This window comes from Aedes albopictus, chromosome 2 (assembly GCF_035046485.1).
Source record: "Aedes albopictus strain Foshan chromosome 2, AalbF5, whole genome shotgun sequence".
In the NCBI taxonomy this organism is placed as follows: domain Eukaryota; kingdom Metazoa; phylum Arthropoda; class Insecta; order Diptera; family Culicidae; genus Aedes; species Aedes albopictus.
In genome coordinates, this window is record NC_085137.1 from 299,529,902 (window position 1) to 299,549,681 (window position 19,780).

The following is a 19,780-nucleotide window of genomic DNA, read 5'->3' on the forward strand; positions in this document are numbered from 1 at the left end:
CAAATTTTTATGGTAGATTACCAATAGAATGGACCGTTTTCTCTAAAAAATTACGTTGGTAAAAAGATAGGGTTTTGAGATATTTGAGTTTTTGTGACAAAAATGATATTTTTTTAATGTTAAAAACGATTTTTTTCACAGTGTATATTTTCTTAGGAATCACCATTTAGTTATCTAACTTTGCTGTACAATAAAATCAGCATCAAATCGCGATTCCCGGCCGAAATGATTTACACAGAAAATTTTTTTTTACTAAATGTAAAAATTGTGAAATTTTTGAAATGTTATAACTTTTTTGTTTATTAGTTTACCATCACCAAATTTTTATGGTAGATTGCTAATACAATGGACCGTTTTCCCAAAAAAAATCAAGTTGGTAAAAAGATAGGGTTTTGAGATATTTGAGTTTTTGTGACAAAAATGACATTTTTCAATGATAAAAAAGATTTTTTTTCACAGTGTATATTTTCTTAGAAATCACCATTTAGTTATCTAACTTTGCTGAAAAATTCATAACAATCTAACAATCCGTTTTTGCTGTGCATATTTTTGAATATTTTTGAACCATTTTCACATACACCCTTTTGAAAAGTTAGTCGTGGCTCTAAATAAAAATTTGATATCGAAAAATGGAGATTTAAATGGAACTGAAAAACTGTGCAAAGTTTCAGTTCAATAGAAAATCATGAATTAAAAAATTTCCTTAATTTTGATGCTGTTGCTTGGAATCGCTCTTTTGTCATACTTATTTCAAATCTTGTATCCAATAGCAAATATTTTTTATTACAATTTAAAATTTTGAAATAAAATATGTTCTACATCAACATTTTCCGCTTCGAGATCGGACCCGAGTCCGACGAGTTGACCGAGATCGGCTTCGGGAACGAGAGGTCCTCTGGCTGGAACGGGACCTTGCGCGTGTCCTGGACCGCGACCTAGACCGGGATCGCGACTTTCTTTGCGACCTAGCAGCGCGCAGTCGCTGTCGTGCCTTCTCTTGTGCAGCCTGACGTCGTTGGATTGCAATGGCTTGGCGCTGAGCTAGGGGCCGTCGACTCCAACCAGGGCCGCAATCAACAGTTTTGTTCCAGAGACTGTTCAGTATGGGAGTGAACTTGCGACGGGTGGCACGTGATAAATTTGGAGCGTCTTGAAGTTCCGCTGCCGAAGGTGTAGCAGAGGAGCTTTGTTGAGTTAAGATATTCCTCTGTTGAGATGTTTTGATTGATCCCAGTTCATGCATCACTGCTTGCAATGCAGATGAAAAATTTCCACCTCCTGAATTGTTAGGATCAAAGGCCAGCTTGAAACTTCCAGAGGAACTACTGATGAGTCCAAGTTTGCAGCCGCGATCGAGAGATTCGGATATGTCGCTTTCGAGATTGGATGATTTTGTAGCTAGCTCAGAAAATCTACTCTTCAATTTTTCAACAATTTTATCGAAAGTAACTGTAAATTATATAAATGAATTAATTGATGGAAAATAATAACTGACACAAAATTACAATACCATAACCATCGGAGGTACTCAATATTCCAATTATCGTCGGAAACATCCTGCAGATTTCTGGCAGATTAGATATGTCTTTCTGGAGCTGGGATTTTTTGTGGTAGTGGAAATGGCAGTTAAATCAAGGCTTGCTATGTTTGACACGGCAACGTAGAATGTTAGAGCCTGCTTAGAACCTCTTAGAACCTAGGTTAGAACAATTGCTTCAGTGGTGGAAACTAGGGTGGAACCAATAGAATCACGATTATACATACCTATATTCAAAGATAGCTGAGGTAAAACATGTTTAGTTATGACTATTTTGTATTTATACTAGCGGGGGTAGCTGCTTCAAATCTCTAACATTTATGATACTAAGTCAGTATACAAAACGGTGTAGCGAACCACCAAATATTGCCAAGAATACTTGATTACGGAGTCAGTTTAAAACATCTTCTCTGATATGCGATCGACCCCAACCAGGGGCTCTGTAATTGCAAGTGAGCAATAGCGTACACTACATATAACCCCAATTTACGCTCACTTGATTTACGCGAAACTCAATTTATTCCCTCCCCCCCCTTTCACAATTTACGCTCCTTGGACGTATATATGGGTTGTAGGCATCCGGGAACAACTAACATGTTATATAATCGAAATTTGAAGTTGTTTCTCGCCTACCGCCAGCAGTGTTACATAATTCAGTGGTTCTCAATATTAGGTGGCGTGCCACCCGAACTTCTCAAGATTCGAAAGTTCTTGGGGAGGTTGAGATTTTTTTTTCGGATTCTGCGTTTCAAGAAGCATGTGAACTACTTGAATAGTGGGGCAAACCTCAGTGCTTCCCAATCTGAGGTTACGTTGCATGGCTCAGTGTCTGCCAGTTGGAATCACAGATCATGTATTTCTGTATTCTGTATCATGTGTTTCTGATTCTGAATCTCCAGGTTGACTCTGAAGCCCACGACGCGACCGCTCCCGGGTTTAATACTGATCGATCTAACAGCAACCAAGTCGACACTCACAGTGACGAACCGAACAAATAGATTGTCATATATGCATGAGGTGTACACAAACAAAAAAGATATAACATTAAAAGTCTTGGGAAATATATATCGATTTTTGAAAATATAGTATAAATCCAAACATGAATTTTAACAATAATATGGAACAAGCTCACACATTAGGATCCATCTTTGCGTCTACCGGAGAGCATGCAATTACACCAGTCATCATAACGACCATTCGATGCCACGGAAATACACGATCGAGCATCACAAACGGAACTCAATTCTTCCCTTTTGCAGCACGCACACACATCGTCCGACGACAACAATCCTACTTTCCGCGGGACTACACTACCGAGCAACATTCATCGCTGCCGACCGAACTGACCAAATAGAATTCCTTTCACAATAAAATAATAGCATGAAACGATCTTGAAGTTGATCATCATTATTAACTTCTTTTCTCGATCAGCCTAGATAGCTAACCGGAGCAATGGTGCAGTTGACCTTGTGTTTCTCCGAGACAATCAGCTGCCCTTCTTTAGTCTCACTTGAGGCTAAATAAGGGCGGGATTATGAAGATGTTGTTAATTAGTTTAAATTTTCACCTACACTCTCGTTCAAAAGTTTGGGGTCACCTCCTCAAAAACATGTCATTTTTTAGGCCCATATCTCCGCCAATTTGCATCCGATTTCAAAACCCTAGGTTTCATTCAAAAGATAATAAGTCAAAGAAACATGAACATGATTTAAAAGAAACTTTTTCAATAAAAAATGTTTGTAAACTTAACCCAAAGTTGCCAAATTTTCTAAAAAATGAATATAAACTTACGGCAGTGTCGCTGGAAGTTGGGTCGACCGAATTTTAAGATGAGAGTGGTAATATGATCCATTTTCTATTAGCTTTCAACTGCTTTTTACAGAACTTAGCTAAAAAATCTAGAAAAAAAGTTGTTAAGTAAATTATTCCTTGATGTCATCGACCAAAAGTTCGGGGTCACCCCTCAAAATGCTGTATCGGCCAAAAGTTTGGGGTCACTATCGTAAAACATGGAAAAGTGATTTGTTGATATCTTTGTCATCTTTCATTCATTTTTAATTCTTCTTGGCTTATTTGAAACAAAATGAATGATACTTACTGCATAGACATTGAACCACACATATTTGTTGAAATTTACATACTAAAACTTAACGTAAAGTTGCCTCATTTTTTGAAGCGTGGTAAAATGTGCTAACTTTACATAACATTTTTATATACAAAAATCGTTAAATACGTTAAGTAAATTAGTTAATTTAGTTAATTATCTTTGAAATGAGCCAAAAATAATTAAAATTGAACTATAGATGACGAGGATATCACCAAATCACATTTCCATGTTTTACGAAAGTGACCCCAAACTTTTGGCCGATACATCATATTGAGGGGTGACCCCGAACTTTTGGTCGATGACATCAAGGATTAATTTACTAAATAACTTTTTTCTAGATTTTTCGCTAAGTTCTGTTAAAAGCAGTTGAAAGCTTATAGAAAATGGGTCATATTACCGCTCTCATCTTAAAATTTGGTCGACCCAACTTCCAGCGACACTGCCGTAAGTTTATATTCATTTTTTTAGAAAGTTTAGCAACTTTGGGTTAAGTTTACATACAAAATTGTTTGAAAAAGTTTTTGAAAAAAGTTGTGCTGTTGTTGCGAAGAGTTTAATCTTACCTAGTTTGGGTAGTGGCTATGGTTAGGATAACTCAGATCAATCTTCAGCATAAAAGAACAGCAACGATCATTCTTTGCAGACTTATGCAAAATGGTACAGCCCAAGTGGCCTTGGTACAAGAACCTTACTTTCGTAAGGGAAATTTCTATCTAGGAAACCTTGTGAACCCGGTTTTTGCTACTTTCAATAAACATGAAATGGCAAACTCGCGTGTCATGCCTCGAGCCTGTGTGCTTGACAACAACGCAATAGTTGCTACACTTATCTCTGAACTAACCACCAGAGATGTATGTGCTATCACAATTGATGTATCTGTTGGAAACCTCAACAGGAAATACGTCTATTGTTCGGTTTATTTACCGCATGATGAACCATCCCCTACGGATGCTTTCAAGCTATTCATTGCATACTACACTTCAAAAGGCCTTCCGCTAATTATGGCAGTGATGCTAATGCTCATCATATCATCTGGGGCAACTCAGACATTAACTTGAGAGGCTCCAGTTTGATGGAGTACTTAAGTAGTACAGATCTTGCATTACTTAACATAGGCAACCGCCCAACCTTCATGGTATCTGCTAGAGAGGAAGTGTTAGATATAGCGCTTTGCTCTAGCAGAATTAGTCACGAGCTGACCAATTGGCATGTGTCAGACGAAGAATCTTTACCATCGCTTGACCATCGCTATAAATATCTTTTTTGAACATTTAAATGTTACTTCGCAAACATTGTGATCTTTTTACTGATTTGGTTGCGGCCAAATTTCATGGATACTCACCATCCATTGACACTCCAAGTGATTTAGATGATGCCGTTGATACTACAACGACCTTCATCATGGAAGCTTTTGAAGAAGCATGTCCTCTACGGTCTGTGAAGATCACAAGAGGAACCCCTTGGTGGAACTCTGATTTGGCGAAACTCAGGAAACAATGTAGAAAGAGTTGGAACAGACGCCGTTCGGCTGGTTCGGAGGCTTTCAGGTCGGCTCGCAATGCCTACAGGAAAGCTCTACGGTCTGCTGAACGATCCGGCTGGAAAAACCTTTGTACAAATGTTTTCAGCTTGAGTGAAGTCAGTCGGTTAAATAAAATCCTTGCAAAATCTAAGGATTTCCGAGTGAACGAACTTCGTTTGCCAAATGGCGATCTGACTTCCTCTGATGAGGAAGTTCTGGAATGCTTATTTAGCACACACTTCCCTGGATGTGTGGATATTACATCTTCGGATGAACCTCATGTCTTTTCTTGTAGTTATGATTCTTTAGCTTTGGCTCGGAGTATTGTAACTATAGAATCGATTGAGTGGGCTCTTAAAAGCTTTGCTCCTTTCAAATCTCCTGGGGCAGATGGGATTTATCCTATTTTGCTTCAGAAGGGATTTGATTATTTCAAACAGGTTTTGAAAAAAAAAACTACTTGTTTGCAGTTTTGCTACAGGGTATATTCCCAAACCTTGGCGGGATATTACTGTGAAGTTTATTCCAAAAGTGGGTCGTGCGTCGTATGAAGAAGCAAAGAGTTTCAGACCTATCAGTTTGACCTATTTTCTTCTGAAATGCTTAGAACGCATTGTGGATCATCACTTCCGTGATGTTCGTCTGGCCAACGTGCCTCTTAATGTGAACCAACATGCCTATCAATCTGGTAAGTCCACTGTGACTCTTTTACACAAGGTTGTTTACGATATCGAGAAAGCATTCGCTCAAAAGCAGTCTTGTCTGGGTGTTTTCTTAGATATCGAGGGTGCCTTTGACAACGTGCTTTTCGATGCCATATTGGAAGCCGCACGGAGTCATGGTATATCTCCAATGATTTCCAATTGGATTCAATGCTCAAAAACCGATATCTCTTCTCGAAATCAGGGATGGCATGTCACGCAGAAATTGTGCCCATTTACGCTCATCTTTCACTGAGCTTCTCAGTTTCATTTACCTTACAAAAGAGAAAGAGAAAAAACGCACAATGAAATGTACATAATTTCTCTCACGCAGAGTTTTAGTGCGGGTGATTAGAGTGCTGCGTGAGAGCAATGAGAGCCCGCAAATCATAATCCCAGTGCGCAATTTCTGCGCGCACGCACAAAAAAACAGAACTCAGTGCACACGCAGTGTGTTCAAAGGGGTCAATGTTGCTTGAGCATTTGGTGAACCGAAAGCATGCCAGTGAGCCCAAAACCCGCTAAGGGGTATCAAATCCTGTGATATCAGAGACAAGCAGACGTCTTAAGCTGGTCAAGGACTTACAGTTGATGAGTATTTTGGTTCCAAATTCCACCAACAGGTGGTGCTAGTGAGCTAACAAATTTTGTTTTTCATAAATATCAGGAAAATTTGCAAAAAAAATGCAACTAGCGCCGCCTAGCTGCAGAAACTCGAACCAAACGATAAGCCCTTGATCTACCAAACAATTTTGCCGAAGACACCATCTTTCTAAAGAATCAGAATGCTGAGATATGTGAAATGTAAAATTTTTACGCTATCTAGCGCCGCCTAGCGGAGAAATCACGAATCACACGGCCCAAATTCTGAAAGCCCTTGACCAGCTGAACAACTTTGCCAAAGAAACCAACTCTCTAAGTAATCAGGTTCCTGAGATATATGGGATGGAAATTTTGTCAGTGTTGCATCTGCTTGTCTAAGATTTCACATAAATCACAGACAAGTAGATGTGACACTAGCGAAATTTCAATCTCATATATCTCATGATCATGATTACTTAGAGCAGGGGTTTTCAGACGTTTTGCTTCGCGGTGCACTTTTTAGAAATAAATTGTCGCGCGGTGCACTCTTCAAAATTTCTAAAAAAAATATTTGGTTGGTTCAAAACTCTAGTCTATTTTTCCATGCCACTTCCTGATACTTACACTAGACGTTAAAAAGATTTTCTTTCGTCGATCATCGCTATGACTTGACTGTATTTCTTTATTACTTGTCGACCTTTACTTTTCTGCTGTTTTTTTTTTTCAAAATACCAGTGCAGGTCTTTGAGAATTCTTAGCAAAATCCTCAGCAGATCCATGTGGTGAAATTCTTTTAAAAAAAAATAACATTTTTTGGAGGACTCCTGGTGAAAGGTAAAGTTCTGCTTTTGTACATAACAGATTTGTTACATAGCTTCTAAGACTATTATTCATAATTCCTGGAGATATTTAGAAGAACTGATAAGATTTTTGGAAGATCTCTTCTTATAAGTTTGGCATGAATACTGAATGCCAAACTTATATGTATATTTGATAAAATTTCCTTTGAAAATAATGAACATGTTCTCTGAGATTATCTTGGTAAATTCCTTGTGAATTGATGCAGAGAACCAAGGATGGAAGAAAATCACTTTAAGCGATAAATGATACAGGATACGAACAATCCAAGATAGCCTTGTTCTTGCAGTAGCATGATGCCAACGCCTCACACCATACTCGTATAACAGAGCAATCAAAGCATCTGATGCACACTTTATTGCGTGATGACCCGTTATCGGATCATGTTACAAGTCGTGATAAACTTTATTCATCACAATTTAGGCCTCTTATGCACCCGTAAACCGCATTCATTATTTGAAATAATGCATTCATGACCATATCTGGAAGTTAAAGAAGTAAGAATGCTCAAAAAGTGAATGAAATCGCGAATTTATCATTTCGACCTCATGATAGCGATCGCATCGCGCCCGCACACGCCGAGCGAATCATTCTTCTCGGATCGTAGTTTGTTATGGTGCTTGACGACAAAATGTTATCGTTGTTGCTATGATCGCGCGATGCCTTTCAACCGCGACACATTCGAGATCTGATCATGATCACTAGATTTCCATCCTTGCAGAGAACCCGTCTCGGGTTTTTGAAGATAAGTTCCTTACTTCAACGTTAAAAACTATGGTTGATTTCCGACGCGACCCATTGTGAATTTTCCTAGTGTTTTTTTTTTAGATATCCAAAGATCTCTAGAACTGTGTTTTTTATATGGTTTTATCAGAAACTTTCCTACAATTTCACTGTAAGATCGCTTTGTTCTGAATTTATTTAAAGTTTTCTAAGTTCTATTAAAAAAATAGTATCTTTCATTGACGGTCCAGTGAACAAGCAACAATTTCTAATTAATAAAAGCTTTTGTGAGATACTTAATACTACGATAGAACCCAAATCATTTTATTTTGGTTTTATGGTGTTTAAATCCGGCCTCCTATATTCTGCGTAACTAAAAGATATATTTTGAGTGGTTAAATTACAAAACACACACTAATAATTATTGTGAAGGCAACACATTTGGAAGACACGCGGTGCACTTAGGAAAGTTTCACGGTGCACCAAGTGCACCGCGGTGCACGATCTGAAAACCGCTGACTTAGAGAGTTGGTGTTTTCGGCAAAGTTGTTTGGCTGGTCAAGGACTAACCGATAATAAGACTTTAGATCCAAAATTCCGCCGCTAGGCGGCGCTAGAGAGCAAACAAATTTTAAATTTGGCATATCTCAGCATCCTCGTTTTGTAGAAAGATGGTGTCTTCGGAAATATTGTTTGGAAGATCAAGGGCTTTCAGAATAATTACCGTTTGGTTCAAGTTTCTGCAGCTAGGCGGCGCTAGTTGCATTTTTTTTGCAAATTTTCCTGATATTTATGATAAACAAAATTTGTTAGCTCACTAGCACCGCCTATCGGTGGAATTTTGAATCTTAAATCTTATTATCGGTTAGTCCTTGACCAGCCAAATAACTTTGCCGAAGACACCAACTTGCTAAGTAATCAGGATCATGAGATATATGAGATTGAAATTTCTTTAGTGTCACATCCATTTGTCTGTGATTTATGTGATATCTTAGACAACCAAGTACTTTCATACTCCTGTGGTACACACAGTATTGCACTGGAAGCACGACTGAGTGCGCTCTCAACACGATTTTTTGTGTGCACATTTTCTGCGCGCACAAAATGTGCACGTAAAAACTGAAAAAACATGTTTGTTCTAACATTTGTTTGAGCACTCATTTTGAGGGTGCCGCGATGGATGCCAGAGAGTGAGCGGGTGGTTTGTGTGTGAAAAAAGTTTCGAAGTTCACCCTCGCTCTCGTTGAAAGTCGTGTGTAGAGTGTATGTTTTCTCTTCTCACGTTTCGCACTGAGGAGCATGCCATCTCTGCTCGAAATTGCGTCTAGCAGGAATTGGGAAATTGAGTGTTTGTGGATGCCCCCAAGGGGGAGTCTTACCACCGCTTTTGTGGAATCTCGTAGCAGATACGCTATTGAGGCAACTCAATAATAGCGGTTTTCCTACTTATGGTTTTGCCGACGACTACCTAGCATTGTTGATTGATATGTGTATCACCACCCTTTTCGACCTGATGCAAAGCGTCCTTCAGGTAGTTGAGGGTTGGTGTCACCAATATTTCCTTTCGGTTAATCCGAGTAAAACATCTATTGTTCTTTTCACGGAAAGGCGTAACCGTAATGGCGTTCGACCTTTGCGTCTCTTTGATTCTGAAATCGATGTGACTGAACAGGTAAAGTACGTTGGAGTCATTCTTGATTCCAAGCTTTCCTGGACACCTCACATGGAGTTCAGAATCAAGAAAGCTTGTATGGCCTTCGGGCAATGCCGACAAACCTTTGGTACAACTTGGGGTCAAAAACCCAAGTATATCAAATGGATCTACACAACTGTTATTCGGCCAATATTGGCTTATGGATGTCTTGTGAGGTGGCAAAAGGACGAAATGAGAACGGTCCAATCAAAGTTAGACCATCTCCAAAGGATGTGCTTAATGGCGATGTCTAGAGCGTTCTCTTCAACTCCCACGGTAGCGCTCTAAGTTCTCTTTGACGTTGCTCCACTACACATTCATCTCAAACAAGAAGCACTTTCTTGCACTTACCGTCTGTGGGTACTCGATCTACTAGAGGAAACTCCTGTGAACTGCACATCAACACACACCTCGTTGTTCCCACTTTTGGTGAATTGGGACAAAATTGCCCTTGCTCCAAGTGATCTTACAATTGCTTGTAATTTTCCATATAGGGTATCACGCTACTTGGGCGGTGGTTTTCTTCGTCTGTTATTTTCGTCTGTTTTCCACTGTAACTCGGTCAATTTTGAACCGATTGACTTGAAATTTTGTACACGGGTAGATACTATACCTATCTCACCGCATTCCAAGAATTGTGTCAATTGGTTCAAGATTGACTGAGTTATAGTGGAAAACAGACGAATATAGAAGCCACCGCCCAAGTAGCGCGATTCCCTATGACATTTTCCACGAAATTCCCTTCCCGGGAAGAGTTGACATTTGGATATCTAGAAAGAAGTATTTCAGACGGCATCGTATGTTACACTGATGGTTCCCTTCTCGAAGGTCGAGCAGGTGCTGGTGTTTATTCTCGTGAGCTAAGGCTGTATCAGTATTACACATTTGGTAGCACGGTGTGTCTGGTGGACAACATTATTTAAAAAAAATCGGTATCGCTAAAATACTCACCAAACGAAAGCTAAGGGTCCCACCTTTCATTTGAGACTTAATTGAGAAAGTTCTATCGGCGGGTCTAGAACAATTTTTTTTTTGAAATAGTGTGATATTTTTTTGTATTTTCTCGAAGCACTAAGTAATAACGAAAAACAGTTTGTCCATTGCCAACATGGCTTTCCGACGGAAGATTTTTTATATGATGTTAATTACACTTCCCACAAAAGCATAATAGTCCCATGTTAATAAAAAAAACAGTAAACAGTAGTCAGTTTCGTGGTTATTGGCAGTAATGCTTAAAAAATTGTAATAGTTTCAAGCAGGTGGACATGATGAGTTCAAATTTCAATTTACATGTGTACCGCATCATGCTCTAATACTCGTAATTATTATTAAATCACCGTGTTCATCCTTATATAATGCATTTGACAAAACTTTCAATTATTTATAGAATTTAATTATTTTCTCTATTGAGCATTGCACGATATAAGCACAGACAAACAGACGTAACACTCTTCAATAGGGCTTGGCACATGCATTTAACGATGAATTCAAATTTCGTTTCATTTCCGCGATTCTTTCACCAGAGGTGCTTATGTTCTATCGCTTTGATGTTTGCAAGTGTACACGTTGCTGAATGATACAAACGAAACTTACAGGGGGCATGTATAAAAGTGTGTGTGTTAGGCAAACATCAAATCGCATCCCATCATGGCCGACAGTGTCTCGCGCGGTTCTACCAATAGGTGGATGCGTGTTCATGAAAAAGACAACAAAAAAATAATGAATTTTCTCTAAGAGCTACGTCTTTTTATCTGTGATATAAGGGAATGGCTGTGTGTTCCAAATACCATGCATTGGCTAAAACTGCAAACTGAACATGTTATTGATACTTTTACTGTATAAACAAGTTCTACAAATCTCTAGGCACAAAACATTGCCAATTTATTTGACTGAGCTGTTTTAAGTGAAAAACACGATGTTAGATGCTAAGATACTACAATTGATTACAAGACGACATACACTTTACAGAATCCTAAGATGACCGCAACTCGATATTTTCTGGAATCAAATCTTTAAAACGCGTGTATTTCTAATGGGGCAGGTGGGTCAATAACAACAAGTTGGGACTTTTCTATTTTATGCTGTCTTTTATTTGTATGCTCAGCCATATAAAACAAATATCTAAATCTGTGAATATCAACTAACTTCGATGATAATGATGGTTGCAGAAAAAGCTTCTTCGAACACATCACGCACACCTTGGTACGGTTTTCATCTTGACTTTATGATTTCATGTCATATTTGTTTCTCTAAAAGTTTGGAGCAAAGCTATGTTGAAATTGGATTTCTTTTATTTTTTATGATTCAATACCTAATGCTATACCACACAGCAATCCTTCAAATTAGCGAAAAATATAAATTGCTTTTTCAAGTACCAGAACGTATACCGGCCTATATTGGAATGTAGTCATTTCATCCGAGCTACTTTGTTGATCGTTATATTTTTATTGACATCCAAGTCATGGCCTACTACGACTGTAAAACTTTTCGAACATTTGGCACTGTCGATAAAAACGAGGAGAATGGCAGTTGAAATAACTTCTTCTACGTGTTAATAAGGAGAAGACACATATACCTAAATATTGGTAAAATTCTATAACAACTCCCTTAAATATTTTTTTACACTAGTCTAGGCAACATTTTGTATGGAAATTTTTGAATATGTTTTTACCCGTTTACTCTATTAATATGATACGTTACTAATGAGCGACCTCATTACACTCAAGGTTTAAAGGAAGAAAATGCAAGTCTTAGACACATTCCACGCATTACGTTTTGTGCGAGAATCAAACTTTTGCTTCCAAAAAATGATATGTTGTCATATACATACCAACCAGCATATCAAACGATCAGATTCGGATAGAAGATTCAGTTTATGCTTTCTAATTGGGAATTGGACCTTTGTACTTCGAAAGAAAACAAGAAATACAGCGTAAAGGGACACCATCGCAAAAAATAACGAATTTTGACCGAACGCCAAGAAATTTGATACTTTCTAGAAACAGTTTTCAAAGTTTCAGGTACTATTAGAAGAATATAGGTAGTTATCTTCATTTTGGTGCAAAAAGAATCAAAATCGACAGCAGGATCCCGGAAATATCGTTCAATGAAGTTCAAAAACCGCGGTGTAGAAGTGCGAGGAATGTGCCCTTATAGCAACAAATTTTTGAAAAAAAAAAATTGTTCTAGGACCGCCGATAGAACTTTCTTGTTTTAGCCTCAAATGAAAGGTGGGACCTTCAGCTTTCGTTTGGTGGGTGTTTTAGCGATACCGATTTTTTTTAAATAATTTTGTTCTACCCGACACACCGTGGGTAGACACTGCACCGTTTTCCAGGCCGAAATCTGTGCTCTTATGTGCGGAGTGCAATCAGCACTTCAGCAGCACGTAATGGGCAAAGTAATATACTTCTGTTCAGATTAGCCAGGCTGCTATTAAAGCACTTGCTTCGGCCAACTCTAGGTCGAAGGTAGTTATCGCTTGTCGAACTCAAATCGAGGATCTGAATTCAGCAAACGCTGTTCACCTTGTATGGGTACCTGGTCATTCTTCCATCGCTGGAAATGAATTGGCTAATGAGTTAGCTCGCACTGGAGCATCACATGGCCTCATTGGCCCTGAGCCAGCTATTCCGATATCGAAATGTTGGGTAAAGCTTCAGATTCACACCTGGGCTGCCACTCAACACAGACAATACTGGAATAGTTTGGAGTCATGTCGTCAAACCAAATTGTATTGTACTGAGCCATCTCCAAGGGTGGCGAAGTATCTTACAAATCTGTCAAAGCAGAATTGCAGCATTCTGGTCAAAACATTGACTGGCCACTGCCGACTCAGCTATCACATGGCGAATATTCAGCAAGCTGATTTATTTGCATGTGATAGCTGTGAATCCGATTATGGAACTTCATATCATTTGATATGTAACTGTCCAGTTTTTGCGCAACTGCGTTTCCGAGTATTCGGTAAACACTTATTAAGTCAAACTGATTTCAGAAACCTGAATCTTCAGGATATTATGTTGTTCTTAACCCGCTGTTGTAAAGAGCTGTAGGCTCTCTTTCGCTATATGCGTTATTACAGTGCCCTTTTCAGGGCGCTGATTGAACCCATTGTGGTACGCTTGTGCGTTAGTACCCTCTTCCAGGGTATTTTTCCTATTTCCCTACCTGTCCCTATCCCCATCCAAATCCTTTTTCCTTCCTTTTCCCTCAGGTAGATGATGAAATAGGCTGTTATTTTCGCGATGGCACAAAAGTCCCAAATGGAGGATAACGTGCCTCTGGAGCCGGCCTTCTGATACCTGATAACATTCATCGCTGCCGACCGAACTGACCAAATATAATTCCTTTCACAATAAAATAATAGCATGAAACGATCTTACCATCCTATCTCTGCGTTCACCTAATCTAATCGGTTGCCGGGAAGCACACTGGCCAGTAAAAACTTTAACACCGAACAGGTAAGAAAAGGACTCGTCGTTGTGGCTAGCACAGCACCCAAAACTAAAATAGGGTCTGGGACCATTTGGGCAGGAGCACCTATTTTGGGCACTTGCTGCTACAACTCAAACAATTTCAAACCGATTGACTTGATTTTTTGTACATGGCTAGATACTGTGCCTAGCTGATCGTGTTTCAAAAATCAAGTCAATTGGTTGAAAATTGACTGAGTTATAGCAGCAAGTGCCCAAAATAGGTGCTCCTGCCCAAATGGTCCCAGACCCTATGCAGGAATCGAGAAAAAAAAACATTACACCGACGATACCAGGGGAAACGTGTGTCACATTTTCGAGTGTCTCTTCGCACTCAATTTGTTTTATGAACGGGTCCAAAGTGTGAAGACAAAGTGAAAGTAGTTTTTCAGATTCAGCATCTCAAACAGCACTCTCGGTAATATTGTAATATTGCTAAGCTCATTGGTTTCCAATTATGGATCATGGGTCTTGCAACTTTTTCAAGAACCGACAATAAGGAGTGTATCGGAAAGTAGTTGAAAATGTTCAGGATGCTCTATCTCGGAACTGTGTTGGTCTTTTCATTTCGGTTCTTCTATGAAATCTTCACAATATAATTAAGTTTAGAATAGTTTGGAAAAAATTGGAAAATGTTTAGTATTATTGAAAATATGGTTAAATAAAAACACCTCACAAAATAAAAATCTGCACAAAATGCAATTTTATTAGGATTTTTCAACATTTCAAAAATCTGTAGTGAATAAAACTTGTACGATAAAAATCTGGAAAATATTGTTGCTTGTTAACAGTTATGTACACATAACATATCATTCAACGCCGACTTTCAAAATTCATATTTTCGATAGAAAAATCTCGTATATCTACAAAATGGTCCACTCCAAAAAACGTGTATTTTGTGGTCAATCTTTTAAGGTTTGCTTTTAATATCTTAAAAGGTTATAAAATTCCATTTTTTGCTCTAACTTACTCGTCCATAAATTAAAAAAACATACCCTATTTAAAAAATGCGAATTTTTCATTTTATGTATTTTTTATTTGCGTAAACATGATTTAGAGGAGCATAAAAAAGGGGTTCCTCAAAAATGACCTTTTTTCATTTTTAAGAATTGCGCCTAAATGCAGTGGAGATTTTTCTTGAAAAAAATAATTTGCCTATATTATGGGGATTCTAGAGCTTATTATATTTGCACAAAAAATTTAACAATTTTCGAACATTATCAAACTTTTTTCGTAATTTCAATTTTTAAGAAGGTGTGCAAAAATTTAAAAACATGTGCTCAGTAATCTAGGTTTTAAACTCAGTTAAAAGAACATTTTTAGAAAATCATAAAAGCCATTTCTTTTTTCAAGGATTTATATAGTATCTCCAAAAATAAAATTACTTAAAAGTTGTATTATACTATTTTTGAGGCTATTTTAAATATTTTCAACTACTTTACGATACACTCCTTATTTGGAGAAAGTGTGAATGTTTTAGGATTCAGCGTCTCAAGGATCGTTTTAATCTAAGGTTACCATCTTTTCAGTGTCAATCCAAAAACCATTTTGATTTCACTCTCACACTTACGGTTCTTGAAAAAATTGTGTAGCCCGCGATCATAGATTGAGAATCACTGATTTCTTAAAACATCTATTCAAAGATACTGTTACACTGACACAAATTTCTCAAATAGAAGGGAACATGCCTCTGGAGCCGACCTGCTGATACCGTACACTTGGAGATCATCACAGCAGACGGAATCACAAATGAACCGTGCTTTGATTGATGGTCGTGACTGCGAAGTAGGAGAAGCAATTGGAAAATAGCATCCAGGACCCCTGCGGTATAGGTTCAAACACCTTGTGCCCTGTACTTACCCTTGGAAGGGCCCGCGTAATCCTCCAAGTTGCCTGAGGTTCGCCGGAAGTACGCATAACCCCGTTACCAACCAAGCATGGTCCGGAGTTTAGCCCCGCCGTCAAGTGCGCCGCTCCATCGATCGAATAGACCACCATTGGCCAGCTTGAGCCAAGACAGTATAGGCGCAAACATTTTGGAAGCGTGTCCTTGAGTTTATGTAATGCGACGAAAACCGCGACTCGGAAATCGAACGGCTGACTAACTCAGCGGAAGGCGAGAAGCAGAAAAGGACACCGAAAGTAGGGACGAAGGAGGAAGTAGCGTAGCAGCAAGAAGGGACCTAGCCGACGACGTGGAAGAAGAGCCCACTGTCTGTAGGAGGTAGACAGCAAGAAAGTGGGTGGATAAGAGTCAAAAACCTGTTTGTATAAAGGAAGTTTAATGAAGTGGTTTGTGCTCACGCGAAGCGTTTAAGTGTTTTCCTTAGTCGCGTTAGTCAAGCGCGTACGCCGACCCTGAGGCAGTTGAAGGAGGGAGATCTCACCAGTGCTGGGCAGGGATCGCGCACTAGTTACAATGCAGTGTTGCCTTACGAGGGTGAGCTCGATGGCTCACATCTAGAGGACTGCTCGATTACAGCTTAACTCTCCTTGTGCATTAGCGTCATTTTTTACCCATACCGTGCAGGTAGGTGGAATTAAGCACGACGGGATATATCTTGGAAGCAGTGTTTCTGTAGACGGGGATATCTATGATGTAGTGGAGGAAGTCACCTACCTTGGTCCCTTACTGACAATAATTATCACAATGATCCACCCTAATACTTGTCTACTTTTAAAAATTGTCATTGTTTCCCAAAACTGTATATGTACCTACTTACTCTGCAATTGATTTATCACCAATTCCTTCCGGCTAACCGCCAGCCTATGTATGTCTCGCAGCTGATTGAGCTGAGAAAGGAGGAACCCACCCAGTTTAGTAGCAACATACCTACATCCTTTAATGGATTGCATGGGTCTAGAAAGCTAAACGACCGAAAGGAATGGGATCGTTCCAGGCAAGAGCATAAAACCGGATCAAACTAAGTGGTGCGGTGTATGCGGATTTGAGCTCGCTTGAGTCGAAATCCATCTATGGCTTGAGGTGGAATCAGCCGTTTTCCTCGCCCGCGCACCGCCCAGTTGGCAGTTGGGAGCACTCGATCCGAGCCAAGTGCAACCGTTCGGAAGCGAAAAACAATGTTGTTTAAAAATTTCATCCATTTTCGTACCAAAAATCGCATCTGGAATTGGATACATCTTCTAGGTAGGTAGGTGGGTGCTCGCTGCTGCCAAAAGGTTCGTGGCTCCTCCGCACATAAGGTTACGAAATTTATTTTATTTTATAAAAATAAAAGACGCTCAACCAAAAGGAAGTGATGCAGGGCAAAAAATTAATTGCTTTTGTTGGGAAGTTTGCTCCATCTTTTTTGGTATCACCTGTGTAGAATAACCGGTCGAAGGAAAACGGCGGAAAACCACCTACGCCACCTTCAAGTACCTAGACTGCCACCGCTGAGGAAAGAGTTGTGTCAGTTTGGGTTAGGTTTTGGTGGCAAAAACTGGATGGAAAGTAAGTGCACGTCTTTTTCTGCATAACAACACTCTCCGGGACCGACTGGAGTGGATGCGGCTACCTGGAGTGGGTTTGGTTGGTTGGTTGGCTTGGCGTAAAACGGGGCTTACTAGTGCATACAGCTCCCAAAGCGCTGTTTGGTGTAATGGAAAAAAGTTGAAATTTTAATGTGAGCATTCAACTTTAACTTTTTGCCAGCGTAAGTTGTTTGAATGTTTTTTTTTTGTTCTGAATGCTGGGTGAAGGATCCGTTAGTTCCAAATTTTGTGCAGTGGTCTGAGGGAACAGATAAAAGCGTCCAGGCCGTTTGTTACACTCGGCCTTCCACTTTGAAGCGCATATTAATTGAGCGATAGTTAAAAGTACACGTTTATAATGATGATTTTATTTAGCTGCTGTGGTCCGAAACTGTAGGAAAGTACGGAAATAGAATGTATAGCTCATATCTACCTACTTTATCCTTATGGTTACAGTGTTACAATGCAACTTAACTTCAGCGCCGACGAGAATCATCTTTGTCGGTTTTGCCGCCAACTAAGAGTTGTGTACTTAGTTGGTAGTGCAGCCTGGTCACTGTTGTCTATCTGACTTCAGCTACATAGGTTAAGAAGGTACGTCTCGAGCGTCTGTTCACCAAGGAGGTACGGCTCAAACAGCGTCTGTACTGGCATCTAGCAGCTGAGTATGAAATGCTGTATTGCGTCAACTATACTTAAGGAGGCGTCATGATCCTAGTCCTTGGCCTCCTTTCGTAGGACAGCCGGGGACTGGAGCTGGCGATGAGGAGAGGGTCACCGATGTGGAACTTGCGGGGACAGCAAAGTCCTTTAGCATAGGTAAGGTCCGGGCGGAGTTCCGAACCTGTCCTTAAAAGTAGCTTTTGCAGAGGCTCCCGAGATGTTCAGGTCTGCTATGCCAGAAATGCCTGAACGAGGGAGTTTTCCCAGAAGCATAGAAGAGGCAGAGCCTAGTTTTATTGCCTTAGGCGGGGATATTTTTTTTTTTTTCCTTCTAAACCATAGGGGGATAAATCTGCTCATCAGACACCCTAACAGGAAGGTTAGGGTAGTGTGGGGATGAGGCCGTCTTCTACAATGCCGGTAGAAGCCAGGACTACTCTCTCCTCGACCCACTAAAACACATTCCTATGGTCGCCAAACCCTACGTCTCTCCGGAACCACCAAGAAGGTATTGCTTCAGAGAGGGGCTAGTGCATATCGCACCCTCAAGGTTAGCTGCCGTAGCCTAGCAGCAACGAACATCGATGACTCGCACTGGAGAGTCCATCACGATAGCATGCTGGCGCTTAGCCAGTTTCCCGAGTGGTCCTCGCCACTCCCTTTGTCCTCGGAAGGCGGGCAGGGTCAACCCCGCCCGCGCCCTACTGCTGAGCGGACATCAAGAACTGATGCCCACATGCAACCCGATCTGACCTGCTGAAGGCAAGGGTATCACTACCCTTCAGGCCTTATCAGCTGCATCCGTAGGTTGCAGACAGCAGGGTCTCACCTACCCCGACCCTTGCCGGGGACCCCTTTCCAACCGCGGGCTCAGATCCAACCCAGTAGACTGACGCCACGACAGCACCGCTACCGGGACTTCCTCTCCGCGGCCACTTAATCGCTGTAAGGGTCGATCTCGACCGCAGGGCACCGGTATGACCTACGAAGCCGACTTCGAACCCCTGGACCACCTCTTGTACTGCATCTGGACTAGCCATTCTCCGAGTCCACGCGCCACCTCCTTTGTAGCTCCCAGACGATATGGGTGATAGCCGTTGAAACGGCATTCCAGCTAATCTCATCCCTACACATTCTCTGGACCAAGTTGTCCGGAGTTGTGTCCTCCCCGCATGTGGCAAGCATGCGGTCACGCATTGTGCGAAAACGCGGGCACACGAACAAAACGTGTTCCGCCGTTTCCTCTAAACCAGCGATTCCCAAAGTGGGCGAAATCGCCCCCTTGGGGGCGAAAATCAGGCCCATGGGGGCGAAAATTTGAGAAATAAAAATTGGGGGGCGAAAATACTAAAAAGGGGGGCGATTTTTTCAATGATTGAAAAACATCAAAAATATTGAATTACAAGTCGAGGATGTAAACTGAATCATAAAAACTCCCTGACATT

At 40.3% G+C, this 19,780-nt stretch overlaps 1 protein-coding gene across 1 annotated transcript; it reads right to left on the reverse strand.

The window, feature by feature from the left end:
• Positions 1–776: 776 nt before the first annotated feature.
• On the reverse strand, positions 777–1,676 carry LOC115269955 (arginine/serine-rich coiled-coil protein 2-like). Its single transcript, XM_029878769.2, has 2 exons — positions 1,511–1,676; positions 777–1,449 (listed from the first exon to the last, which is right to left on the reverse strand). Exons 1-2 carry the CDS (start codon positions 1,554–1,556, stop codon positions 821–823), a joined length of 675 nt encoding a protein of 224 aa, XP_029734629.2. The 5' UTR covers positions 1,557–1,676; the 3' UTR covers positions 777–820.
• Between the last annotated feature and the right edge of the window lie 18,104 nt (positions 1,677–19,780).